Source organism: Ailuropoda melanoleuca, chromosome 5 (genome assembly GCF_002007445.2).
Source record: "Ailuropoda melanoleuca isolate Jingjing chromosome 5, ASM200744v2, whole genome shotgun sequence".
Classification (NCBI taxonomy): domain Eukaryota; kingdom Metazoa; phylum Chordata; class Mammalia; order Carnivora; family Ursidae; genus Ailuropoda; species Ailuropoda melanoleuca.
Genome location: NC_048222.1, coordinates 49048636 through 49062004, shown reverse-complemented (window position 1 = coordinate 49062004; position 13369 = coordinate 49048636). Strand labels below are relative to the sequence as shown.

General features: G+C 42.7%; 1 protein-coding gene and 1 long non-coding RNA gene across 2 annotated transcripts in view; one reads left to right on the top strand and one right to left on the bottom strand.

The window, feature by feature from the left end:
* Nucleotides 1-1192, bottom strand: part of LOC109489856 — a 35283-nt gene extending 34091 nt beyond the window's left edge. Inside the window, exon 1 of the long non-coding RNA XR_002142993.2 lies at nucleotides 980-1192. This is a non-coding gene — a long non-coding RNA (uncharacterized LOC109489856). The remainder of the gene's footprint in view (nucleotides 1-979) is intronic.
* A 59-nt stretch (nucleotides 1193-1251) lies between these two features.
* Nucleotides 1252-12696, top strand: POLR2M (RNA polymerase II subunit M). The gene is made up of 4 exons (XM_011226805.3): nucleotides 1252-1501; nucleotides 3857-4498; nucleotides 6928-7132; nucleotides 8919-12696. The coding sequence occupies exons 1-4, from the start codon at nucleotides 1389-1391 to the stop codon at nucleotides 9063-9065; spliced, it is 1107 nt and encodes a 368-aa protein (XP_011225107.1). The 5' UTR covers nucleotides 1252-1388; the 3' UTR covers nucleotides 9066-12696.
* Nucleotides 12697-13369: the final 673 nt, after the last annotated feature.

Genomic DNA, 13369 nt, shown 5'->3' with positions numbered 1-13369 from the left:
CAGAAATGGCTTCAACTGTACTGCCTGGAGTAGTTTCAGATTTTATCTAGAGCTTCTGTCTGACTGGGAGGGAACTGCTCTGTTTATTACAGCACTTTACATATGATCGTGAGAATTAAAATTTGCCATATCAAAGAATGGGGAGGTGGTGTTGGAGGTTATGGGCGTGTCCAAACTTCCCAACTGGTATCTGTCGTGACTCTTGTATGCTTCCTATTCTTTCCTATGGGACACAGCTCTGGTAGCTGAACTGCAAAGCAAAGGTGAAAGCTGTTTGGGATGCTTAAGACACTGCTGTACTCTTAACAGCCTGACAAAACCTTTTCAACAATTTTACACATTTGGAAACAGCAATAAGGGAAGATTTTCAAACCGGTGTAGAAAGTGTAGCTAGGCATTGGAGTGAACTCTGATGCTGTCACTTATTAGTTTTGTGCCCTGGGAATACATAAATCATTTTGTGCCTCTGTTTTTCTATAGCCTAAACAGGGAATGACGAAGGAGAAGTTCTCAGCTGCTTCTCCAGCACCTCCCACCACCATCTCTTGTGGGCCTTTGGAAATGTGTGTGTACTGGCAGGCCGAGGGTGGGGGGGCGGCGGAGGGGGAGGTAAAGGCGTTCTAGATTGTTCCGAGTTGGGAGTGCCACAGAACTAGTGGGCGCAAGCCAAACACCAAAAGTCTTGCAATGCCTGAGGGAGCGCCGCCAATGAAGAAAAGTCCTGCTCCAAATGCCACAGAGTCCCACTAAGAAATGCTGATAGTCCCTAAAGATCCCTCCAACTTTGAGGGCTTCTTAAGCCTTGGGCTACGAGGCAGCACCACAGACCAAAGCCTCTCGAGCCCCGTCCGGCACATTCTCCCAACTTCACCAAAGGCTAACCAACTCTTCGCTCAGGTTTCGACTTCGAGTTCACTTCTCAGAGGCAACTGCCCTGGTGCCCACACCAAATCTTACTAATATATTGTTTCATCATTACCTGATTAATGTCTGCCTGCCTCCACCCCTCGGTAAACCCCATAACAGCAGGAGTCGTGGATATTTGTCGGGGTCACAGTGGCGCTAGCGAACACTTTCTGAACACACCTGAAGAGCTGACGAAACGAGAAAAGACAACCAGCGCGAACGCGCGCCCAGCCGCGGAGGGACACCACCCTCCGTGACTTCCGCCCCTTTGCTCTCCTCCCAGCGCCCCCTTCTCCTCGCCTGTGTTTGTTTCCGGTGTTTCAATAAAGCTCGATTCGGCTCGAAGAAGACCTGTTCTTCCGGGAAAATGGCGACTCCCGCTCGTACCTCGGAGTCCACGCCGGCAGCGGATCCGGCGCTGGCAGCGGGGGCTGCTGAGGAAGCTGACTGCCCGCCGCCTCGCCAGCCTCAGCCCCCGCAGAATGTGCTCGCTGGCCCGCGGCTTCGAGCCCCAAGTTCCCGAGGACTTGGCGCGGCGGAGTTTGGCGGAGCTGCGGGAGATGTTGAAGCGCCAGGAGAGACTTTTGCGCAACGAGTAAGCTTGGGTCCCGCCGAGTCACCGCCAGGCTTCTTCGGTTCGGTCTCCCTGGGACGCGCTCCCCTCCCCCACATCGGGTTCCTTTCCCTGGAAGGTGACCTTGCCTCAGTCAGATCCGTTCCAGTCCCGCAGGCCGAGTGGACGGCCTCCAGCCGTAAATCCGACCACGTCCTGCGTTGGCACATACCGCCGGTGGGGATGGTTAGCGTGCTTAAAGGCTGCTTAAGAGTTTCAGCTGTTCCCTTAGCTCCTTGTTGGTTTTAATTACCCAGCTAATGTGACGGTTACCTGCAGGGAGGGTCTGTATTCTAAATTCCCGTGTACCCCGCCTCCCTGGCCGCCCCTCTTGTGTCCAGAACATCTTGTCAATTTCATCTCTAGATCCTATTTTTATGGGACCTGTAGGAAAGGGAAGGAATGGGACATAGAGTGCTATATTAGGCAGAAGAAGTTTCTCATTCATCTGGCTGACTTAACGACTATTCGCAGGGAACAATATCATGAAAGTGATTTTTTAAGAAGCTTAATTTAGCAGCTTGGTGCAAGATCCTTTGAAGTAATGAGACAGCTGGAGGCTATTTTCAGAGAAGTTTCCAGCAAGGGGGTTATAGAAGGGTAGTTGTGGGACTGGGAAAACTATATCAGACATGGAATAATTTGGATATGTAGTTGAAAGAGATGGCTGAAGTTTCCAGCTTATATAGAGAGCCACTAATAAGAGAAAAGTTGGGGAATAGCTCTGAGGTTGATTTAACTTAGGCAGGGGGTGCAGAGTTGAGGGGAGAGTTAATTATATGTACTTAAAAGCTGGAGTAGTGGTCTTGAGGATCTGGAGAGAGAAGGCTGAGAACATACAGGAATCTCAGCTGGAGAGGGATGTTAATGTTGAAACTGGGAAGGAATGTAGGGTGAAAGAATAGAGAGGCACAGGTGTAATCTTCCTTCCATTTCTTTTTTTTTTTTTAAGATTTTATTTTTTTATTTGACAGAGATAGAGACAGCCAGCGAGAGAGGGAACACAAGCAGGGGGAGTGGGAGAGGAAGAAGCAGGCTCCCAGCGGAGAAGCCTGATGTGGGGCTCGATCCCAGAACGCTGGGATCACGCCCTGAGCCGAAGGCAGACGCTTAACGACTGCGCCACCCAGGCGCCCCATTCCTTCCATTTCTTATATGGATAAAGAAAAGAGAATCTGAAAAGGAACTTATGTCACTCAGCAAAAGGGACAAATAACCAGTTGGGAGCTTTCTAGTAGGGACAAGTACTTTAACTTTGAGAGGATGGGTTTTTAATCTATAGCAGCAAATTAACTTCTTGGTCTTAGGACCCCTTTATACTGTTGAGACTTAATGAGGCTCCCAAGGACCTCTTGTTTTATGTGTTACACCTGCTGATGTTTATTGGTGCGTTAGGTGAGAGGGGCACCTGGGTGGCATAGTCGATTAAGCGTTCCACTCTGGTTTCCACTAAGGTCATGATCTCAGGGTCATGAGATGGAGCCCCGAATTGGGTTCCACACTCAGCGTGGAGTCTGCTTGGGATACTCTCTCCCTCTCCCTCTTCCACTTATGCTCCCCCCACTTCTCTCATAATAAATAAATCTTAAAAAAAAAGAAAAAGGAATTACAGGTGAGCGATCTTTTTTATTTTATTTTATTTTTTTAAAAAGATTTTATTTATTTGACAGAGAGAGACAGCCAGCGAGAGAGGGAACAGAAGCAGGGGGAGTGGGAGAGGAAGAAGCAGGCTTCCAGCGGAGAAACCTGATGTGGGGCTCGATCCTAGAACTCTGGGATCACACCCTGAGCCGAAGGCAGACGCTTAATGACTGTGCCACCCAGGTGCCCCTGAGCGATCTTTAAAACACAAGAATACACAATGATTAGCCATCAGAACAATGAAATCACATACCATGTGGCCTCTGGAAAACTCCACTGTACCCATATAAGAAAATGAGCGTGGAAATGGCAAATAATGGCTTAGTATTATTATGAAAATAATTTTGACCTTGCAGACCCATCCACCTCCCCTCCCCAGGAAGGTCTTGGACGTCACACTTGAAAAAGTGCGAGTTTTGGAGTGTATTATATGCTTAAAATACTTTTGCTGGAATTCTAATTAGACAAATGAGGGATATTCCTTATTCTTCCTACATCCCCTTGTTTTTTTTAGGGTATTTAGATAATGACTGTTACTTCATTCCTGTTTTGAGGCAGTTGGAAATTAGATTTTTTACTTAAAGATAAGTTTTCGTCGCTTTGAGGATAATGCTTTGTTTTTATATCTCAAGTTTAAAAACATGGCTCTAACAGATACATGGTTTTGTTTTTGTTTTTGTTTTTTCCATTTAACAGAAAATTCATTTGCAAATTGCCCGACAAAGGTAAAAAGATCTTAGACTCTTTTGCCAAACTGAAAGCTGCCATTGCAGAATGTGAAGAAGGAAAATGTGGACCGTTTCATCCTGTTAGTTTAGACTGTAAGCCAAGGCGAAAAGCAATTGCGGTTGTTAATGTGGGCACGGAAAAGGCCCAGAATTCTGACCAGATACTTGATACTTCATCATTAGTTTGTGGCTCTTCCTCTGTAAGTAACAGCAAGTCATCTGAAATGACCCAGCGACAGCGGGGACTTGTACACCCTCCCCAGGAAGGCGACGAAGGGGCCCCAGAGGTTGCGTACACCGCGAGCACGTGCCCAGCTTCCAGCAGCAGAGCCAGTGCGCCTTCCTCTTCTGAAGCTAGTGAGCGTCTCCCCCAGCGTCGGGTTTCAAGTCGAGCAGAAGAGAATTCGAGCTGCTCTGACAACCTGTTTATTGATAGGTTACAAAGGATCACAATTGTGGACTCAGGTGAAGAGCACTCAGAAGAGGGCAGCAGTGCTGAGAACTTGGCAAGGCTTGGTAGTGGGGCACAGAAGAAGCCTCATTTCATGGAAGTGCTAGAAATTCGAGCCAAAAACCCAGTGCCCGCACCACATAAATTTAAAACTAATGCGTAAGTACTATCAGAAACAGGCCTGTCACAGGAACATACTATTTGTTAAACTCAAAAAATCGGAAGAGTGCTTTCAGTTCTGTGGACTTTGTGTGGGATCTACTTGCAGTTAGCAAAGAGCATATCATGGAAACAGCCTGGCTGGAACGGAGGATTCATGTTGAAAAATATGTTAGTTTTAGCCAAATAATTGAACACGTTTTCAAACAGCAGGTGAAGTATTAAATTTCAGGTTGCTTAGCCAACATTTGATATTAAACCCAGAGGTAGAGAATTTATTATGACTACTTTCCACAACAATTTTTTGGTATGCAGCTCCCCCTTTGAGTAGACTATAAGCTAAGGGAAAAGCAGCTTTGGAAGCTGATGGATTTGTCAGCGAACAATATTTGTGTGCTCACTATAGGTAAGCAGCTGGTGCTGGGGTAACAAGAAGTAAAGACTCTGCTCCTCAGAGAGTTCAGGATCTGGATGAAAACCCAAGGCCTACACGCTTGGAAGAACATTGAACTATAGCATAACAACTTGAGGGGGAAGGGAGCCAGGAAGGGTTAAAGAACCTGAAGAACAGATTGAGGCAGGAGGGGTAAACTCACCTTGCTTCTGAGTTCCTTGTCATAGTTTTGTTTCTGAGATCTCCAGAAAAAGAAAAGCTCTCTGAAGAGAAAAGAATTTTATTTACTTGTATGCAGATGTAACATTCACATCAGGGAGTAGCCACTGGTTCCCTACCTGCTTGTATTTACCGAGATGTAATATCATATACAAAGTGGAATCACTACTACCTTTCCTCGAAAAGCCGAGAACCTCTAGTTAGAAAGACCTAAAACTTTCAGGGAATTATTATAAAGAGTCTTTAAAGTTAAACCCTGCCATTTTTTAAAACTTGAAAACATTTTATTTCTTCTCGATAGAAACGCCAGGATTATATTACGTTAGTTTTTAGGTAGCAATAAAAAGTAATCTTTGTACTCTGGATGTACCAAGTGAGTAATCTCTCATCTTGTGTGCAGTGATGTGTATTTCCTCACTTCCAGGAAGACAGAAAACCAGAAGCATCATGGAGTCGGTCAGAGGATGCACGGACCCTCGTTCTTTACTGTGGTCATTTAGCTGGAAGTGGGAGTGGGGAGAGCCAGATGCCTGCTGTGCAGTTAGAGGAGATGGGGAAAAGCTGGGCCCGCAAGTGCGGATCGAGGGATTCCATATATGTGCAGCCTTTGACTCTTTCTGCTCTTCCTTTGGCCTCCTCCATGCCCTTCAGGCTCCATGTACTACCTGGATGCTAGTGGCTGTCCTTCATCTCCCTCTAGCTTAGGTCTTTCCAGACCTTCAGATTTGCATGGCCAGTTACCTATGAAACCTACGTGGGTGTTCTGTGGCACTTCAGATTTATCATGTACAGAATAGAACTCTTCTTCCCACGCTGACTTTGTCCCATATTTCCTAAATTCATAGCACCACCACTTTGTTTCCCCCCCAAGGTGTCTTCTGCTCATCTCCGTATCTGCCAGCTATAAAGACCAACATTATATTTTTCGTTGACTTTCAGCCCTAATTATTCTTATTTTCATCCTTCTGTCAAAGTGAAAGCTCTCATCCCTCTCTTGGGCTATAGCTGGCCTGTTCTGGACTCTAGTCTTAACTCTTCTAGTCCATCTTCTCCACTGCTGTTGGAGTGAAATTCGTACAATGCAAATCTGAACCCATGACAGAACACAACTCCTCGCTGAGGACTGGGCCTGGTCTACTTGCCAGCCTTATCTCTCGGCCTTTCCTCTACTACCCACCCCCTGAACTTCCTTTGTGCTGCATCATGTTGCCCCTCACTCCCTGCTGGGATGCCCTCCTCCCCTCATTTACGTGGTGAGCATTTATTATTCCAAGACTCCTCAAAATTCACTCTTTTAAAGTTTTTCTAACAACCTCCCTGTCTCCCATTAAAACTGGTGGTTTCCTCTGTGTTCCAGCATACCAGTATGCCTCATATGTGTACCACCTCTGTTTAGTGTCACTGGTGTGGTATTCCGTTGCGCGGAAACTGTTTACAAGTTTATTTCTTTTACTGGACAGCAAGCCCATTTGCGCATGTTTTTTGAATGGAAAGCTGGCTTCAGGTCAAGTGTAAGTTTGGAGGAGTGAAGGATAATGCAAAGAGCCTGTCAGTCTACCTGTTTGTTAAAAGAGTGGATTGTCCTATTACTCTCCAAAAAGGTGCCAATTTAAATACTCCTGTTTCTGAAGTAAATATGTTTAAAAACAGGAAGGATTTTTCTCTATGAATATAAATATTAGTAAACTCCTTACTGTTATCTTTGTAGAAAAATTCACTGCCAAGGTTAAAGGCCACTTCTGGTTAAAGGGAATGTTGTAAATGTGTCTATAAAAAGAAAATAGTCTGATGGTACAACAAATTTTCCCTCCTTCAGATTACCTTCACAACAAAATGATTCATCTAGTCATCGGCAGAGAAGAGGGTCTCCCATCTCCTCGGAAGAAAGGCGGCTCAGGGATAAGAAGCATCTTGACGACATCACGGCGGCCCGGCTTCTCCCACTTCACCATATGCCCGCACAGCTGCTCTCCATAGAAGAATCTTTGGCACTTCAGAAACAGCAGAAACAGAGTTATGAGGTATTTAGAGTTTTAAATGCTTCTTATCTGTGTATTAGGTGCTGCTAAGACAGAATTTCCTCCAGGAAGTTCAGAGAGGACAGGGCTTAATAGAAGGGCGCTTGAGGAATGGTCAGCTTGCGCCGTTAGCTCTCAGATGGGAGCCTCTAGGTTTCTGAGAGTCCTGAAGTTGCTAGAACCACAGGACACAGCTGGAGATGATCACAGCTACGTGCAACAGCAGAGAGGTTTTTGCCAGGAAATGTGGGGAGACCACTGCAAAATTCCCCAATCTCTTAAAGCCCGTGCTGTCAGGCTGTAAGAAGCCTTGCTTCTCTGTCTTCCACCTTGTAAACCCCAGGCGAGAGGTCCTCAGTGGTAAATCTAACCAAGAATCAAGGAAATGTTTCCAGGTTTCTGTCTCCTGCGGGACAGGGAAGAGCCTAACACTGGGGGAATAGTGTGGTGTTACTAACAGACATTTGGATACTGAGCTTAAAAGCATGATCTGCAGGCCCTTGGGAACACAGAAGAATAGTCTACTTTGAGTGACTTAATTTTGTGTAGCACTTACTTCAAAGATCTGGGAGTTCTGCCTAGAACCTTAAGCGTGTATATGGACAGTTTGTGTACAGAATAATGAGATGGGAGAAAATAGGTGTGAGGACTGGAGGGAGAAAAGAAAGCATCCAGTATACTTAGGTAGTAATAGTTTGAATCTCCCCGAAAGTAGCAGCTCAACTTCCTAGTATTGCTTAGCTAGATTTTAATCAGGAACTGGACACCAGTCAAGACAAAACTAGGCTGTTATTCAGCCTTGGCTTCTCACAAAAGTTCATTTGGCATGGATTGGCCTTTTCAAGGCACTCCTTTTTAAAAGCCATTTTTCTTCCTCGAGTATTAAAGTATTACTGCCTGGTTATGACACCCTTGGGGAATTGGTTTTTAAATTGTTTATATGCTCTTAAGTGCCTGTCCTAAGATATCTTTAGGTTGAGTTCAACTCCTTTGAAATCAGTTTCCTTAGCAGAGTGTATTAGCTCCCGCTTCAGTCCCACCTCCCCAGAATATTCATGGCTTGAGGGGAAGGACACAAAGAGGTTCAAGTTGTAGGGGCAAAAGCATGAGAAAAGCGAAGAGCCAGATTAAAAATGGGCATTGCCACCTGCCATCAGTCCGTGGTCCTGTCCTTCAGTATCTGTGAGCGCATTGCCAGTGTCTAAAATCTACTTGGACTTTCTGTCATATAGTAATTTTCATATGAACTTAATTTGGAGAGGAATAGTCAACTTTTTAAAAGTATTGGTTTCTTGATTTCATTCAGACATTGAAATGTAACTCTCAAGCCTGAAAGCCATGATTTCATCTAGGAAAGAAGATTCTTTTTTGGAGAATCAACACAGCATTAGTGATTATTGATATTTGATAGCGGAAACTGCTCTGTGAGTGTGTATGTGCACGTGCATGTGTCCGCATACTTAAAAATCTGTCCATGTTTATAACTGTCGCAGTGCTCAGCGGGTTACTCAGTTTCCCACGGAGAGCTGGGGTATTTCAGTGCACTGTTGTCTGTGAATGGAAGTCTGACCACGACTGCAGCTGGCTAGTAGCCCTCACCAGCATTGGCCCCCCCAATCTGTGGTAGGCACCACCTCCGACTTGCACGCTGCTGGAGAGAGCACTGAGGGGAGCCATATGCCCCTTGATTTCCACCTCTCTTTGATGACTCTTTAAATTACTTCCTATTGAAAAAATTGTAGGGAAAAGGATGTGAATGTGTAAATCTTGCTTTGATTTTGTTTTAAAGGAGATGCAAGCCAAACTCGCAGCACAAAAGTTAGCTGAAAGACTGAACGTTAAGATGCTGAGCTATAATCCAGAAGGAGAGACCTCGAGGAAGTACCGAGAAGTGAGGGATGACGACGACGATCAGTCCTCTGGAGATGAGTTCTGAAGATGGGCAGATCTTTCGGGATCATCGCCGAAATCTCTGGCTGTTGAGTTGTTCTGATCTTACATCAGACTTTCAAATGAGTATCAAGATCGGTGTCAGACATTGTCGAGGGAAGGAATTTTTTAAAGTTACACAAGGGTAGCTGTAAAAATAGCCCAGTTTGTCTTTCAGAAGATGACTTTCATGTGCTTAAAAAGTTTAATATTTGAATATTGTGTTTTAACCATATTGTATTAAAGTTTTGCAGTTTGTTCTGTGTTGTTCTGATATTTTAGTACGTAGTAAGCACAGTATGTTTTCCTCTAAGCCAAATGAAGCAGGTAGCTGCTCTTTTCCTGATTTTTACCTCTATGGAATAGCATTTATTACATGTCTTTCAGTGAAATATTTGGTTGCCCCAGGCATCACCTAAAATGAATCAGGAACATAAAGTTCCCTCCTTTTTCGAGTAATGAAGGGAGCAGTCTAGAGAATTTTATGCATGTTTCCATGGGGTTAATGAGGTTTTGGATGTGAAATACCTAGGAAGACACTCAGAGTTCTGAAATGTTTGTTTTCTTCTTCTGTCTTCCCTTAGGAAAAATGTTATCTTCTGATTAGGAATAGGAGTACTTTTAGTTGGTGCTGGAGGGTGGACGGTCTTTCTGGATGATCAGATTTGCCCAGAGCGACACGACGTATAGGAAAAGTCTAGGGTGACTGTAGGTGAAGGGAGGAGCTGTTCTTAGGCTTGACCTGACTTGAATTCATTGCTCTAAGAGGTGACAGGTTCAGTTTGGTAAGAAAACCAATTTGTTTTTTTAAGCTACAATTGAATTGTCAATATATTGCCCTCCCCCAAGAGGCATATTTAGGGTACAGAAATCTCAATCTCATATGTATACACAATTACGTAATTTTAAAGGATTATGTGGTTGTTATCAGAGATTTCTTTAATATGTTGGGGATTTTAAACAGTGTTGAAAGGAAGAATAAAATATTAATTAGAGCAACTTTACAATGTTAATGGTGATGTTTCATGGGTGCTTAATTAAGTTTAACTTAATTATATATGACATCTTCCTGCACACGCATTTAGGAGTGCTAGGAAGGGCTCCGTTCTCTAGCATGGACGTCCAGGTGTGGCTACGGCTTTCCATCCCCCTCCCATCCTCTCCCTCTGAAAATGTAAAAATACACTGAGCTAACAAATTCATTATTTCTCTTTTTAAAAACTAATAGTAAATGGATTTCACAACATAAAATTATTCTTTAGAAAATAAAATAATAGATTTCTGGAAAGCCAAGTAATGTGGAAGGGCTGCCATGCATGGACACACAGTCCCCCGTAGTCCGATCACCCAGAGAGTGCCTCTGTTAAGGTTTGGGTTTGTGTACTTGACGTACTCTTCTATACGTTGCAATTTTCAGTAATGCAATCACCCTGTACACTGTTTCACAGTCTGCTCTATGTATGGTGAGCATTTTGCCATAATAGATATTTTGCATTGTAGATAGCTACAGAATGTTCGATTTTATGGGTATGCCGTAACTTTTAAAATCAACTTATTAACAGTTTTGATTGTTACCATGTAAACTGTGAACAACAATGTGATCAACATCTTAAAAGATAATCACATTTGTACAAAAATGATTTCTTTCCAGAAGATACCTTTCTAGAAGTGAAATTGCTAGTTGGGAGTATAGGTAAGGTTTCAAGTTTCCTGATCTATATCACTCACCGCAAAGGTTGTGTCCCTTTATATTCCTCTGAGCAATATTGAACTCCCAGAACTGCAAATTGCTGCTTAAAGTGTTTGTAAACTGAATAATTACAGGAAAGGATGATTTGTAAAATTTGTTTCTTTGATTGCTTAATGATGGTGGGCATTTTTTCATGTTTATTGGCCATTTATGTTCATTCTTTTGAGCACTGCTTATTCATATCTTAACTATTTTCTTGAAGAGTTGTGCTGTTTTTATTGGTCTATAAATTCTTGATGAACTAAGACGTCCAGCTTTTGTCATACGTATTGTTTTAGTGTGTTATTTTCTTTTAATACAATTCGTGGTGTTTTGGCGAAGAAGTTTTCTTTAGGAGCCCACCTTTGCGGGTATGCCTGAGCATGCCTTCCCTGGCCCGAGGATGGATATGTATCCATCTTTATTTTCTTCTAGGACTTTTTAAAAATTTCACTTTTATACTTATATTTAATTGAAAAGGAAATTTTTAATCTATCTCAAATTTATCTGGGGATGTTATATAAGGTAAGACTTAATTTTAATTTTTGCAGATAGCTGACCAATTGGTACAATATTATAAACCACCATTTCCCCACTGATTCGTAATGCTGTCATTATAGAATATTAAATTCCCATGTGTCTTGTGCTGTGGGCCTGTTTCTGGGCCTTGTAGTTTTTTCTGCGCTATTTTGATAATTATGAATTTAATTGCCATTAATATTTGGTATATAATTTCTCCCTCATTCTTTCAAATTCTGTCAAATATAACCTCCAGAGAAGTATACAAAACAGGTGTGCAGTTTAATGGGCAAAGCAAACAGCTATGTAATCACAAACCAGATGCAGAAAAGCGACCACTAGTACTCTGGAATCTCCCGTTGTCCCCCGTGGATACCCTATTTATCCCCCAGAGTTACCTACTATCCTGACTTCAGAGAAATACTTCCCCCCCCTTTTAAAAAAATGGTTTTACCAGTTATGTATGCAATAATATGGTTAGTTTGTTTTGCCTACTTTTGCCTTATAAAAAATGGAATCATTCTGTGTGTGTGTTTGGTATCTTTGACTCAACGTTGCTTTTAAAATGCATGTTGCTTCGGTGTGGTTTATTCAGCCCGCTGCTGTATAATATGCCATTCCATCAGTCCCGCTTTAATCTAGTGTGGCAAGCATGTCTGTGGTATTTTCAGTTTGGGGCTATTACAAGCAATGCTGCAAGGAGCACCTTTGTGCCCCTAAACATTTCTGTTGGGTATTTACCTAGGAGTTCAATTGGTGGGTTATAAGCTATGCATATCTTTACCATCTAATAGTCCCGCCATCCTGTGTCCAGCGTGTATGAGATTTCCATTTCAGTAACACTCGATATCACCAGACATTACTGTTAGCCGGTGTGATGTTTTGATAGTAGGCCTTCGGTTTGGTTTTATTTTGTATTTCCCTAATCAGGAAAGGCATTGAGCATCTTCATGTTTCCTGGTCATTGGATTTCTTTTGAAAACTATCCATTCAAAGCTTTTGTTCATCTTTCTATTGTGTTTGTGCCGGCTGTCCTTTTCCTCACTGATCTGTAGGATGTATTCTTGATACTAATCATTATTTAGTTATATTTGTTGTAAATACCTTCTTCCTCTCTGGAAAACTTTTCTTTCTCTTCATGGAGTTTTTGTTGGGCAGAAATTCTTAATGGCAAACTTACCAATCTTCTATGTTGAGTGCCTTTTTAAAAAGGAATCTTTCCCTATCCTGAAGTCATGAAAACATCGTCTTTTAGAATTGTTTCAGTTAAAAAGTGCTCTATAAAGGGGGAATGAAGCATGAGAGCCTATGGACTCTGAGAAACAAACTGAGGGCTTCAGAGGGGAGGGGGGTGGGGGAATGGGAGACTGGTGATGGGTAGTAAGGAGGGCACGTATTGCATGGTGCACTGGGTGTTATATGCAACTAATGAATCATCGAACTTTACATCGGAAACCGGGGATGTACTGTATGGTGACTAACGTAATATAATAAAAAATCATTAAAAAAAAAGTGCTCTATAGTTTTTGCCTTTCCAGTGTGTCGCGGATGCTACCCAGAAATTATTTGTGATGGTACGAGGAAGGATCCTCCCATGTTGCCAGCCTTTGTCCTGCACTGTATAGTGTATTTCTGGGACACCTCAAGCATCTGTGTGTGTCTGTGTCCTTTGCGGGGTCCTCTCTTTGGTTCTGTTCATCTATTTGTGTTAATATTACTCCATGTTATTGATGGTAGCTTTATGATAAGGCTGGAGTAAAGCCTGCCATTCTATTCTTTAAAGAGTGGTTTGGATATTTTTGGCCCTTTGTTTTTCACAGAAATTTTAGAATTGGCTTGCTTTTTTTTGCAAGAAACAAAACAAACCAAAAACCCAGTGTGAATCTCCATTCATTTAAAAAAGTGTTTGATATTTCATTGTTAACTTTTTACTCCTAACAAAATGTACTTTGAAACTTAGGAGATAGGAGATTTGGAACCTTGCCGTTTATCAAGGATAGTTATTATTTCAACTAGGATGACTACTTTTGGGCTATACAAGTTAAATAGAAAATTCAGAATAC

Coding starts and splice junctions, on each gene's coding strand:
- POLR2M (XM_011226805.3), top strand. CDS start 1,389: ATGTGCTCGCTGGCCCGCGGCTTCGAGCCCCAAGTTCCCGAGGACTTG. Junction 1,502..3,856: donor GAGAGACTTTTGCGCAACGA/GTAAGCTTGGGT, acceptor TCCATTTAACAG/AAAATTCATTTGCAAATTGC. Junction 7,133..8,918: donor AGCAGAAACAGAGTTATGAG/GTATTTAGAGTT, acceptor TTTGTTTTAAAG/GAGATGCAAGCCAAACTCGC.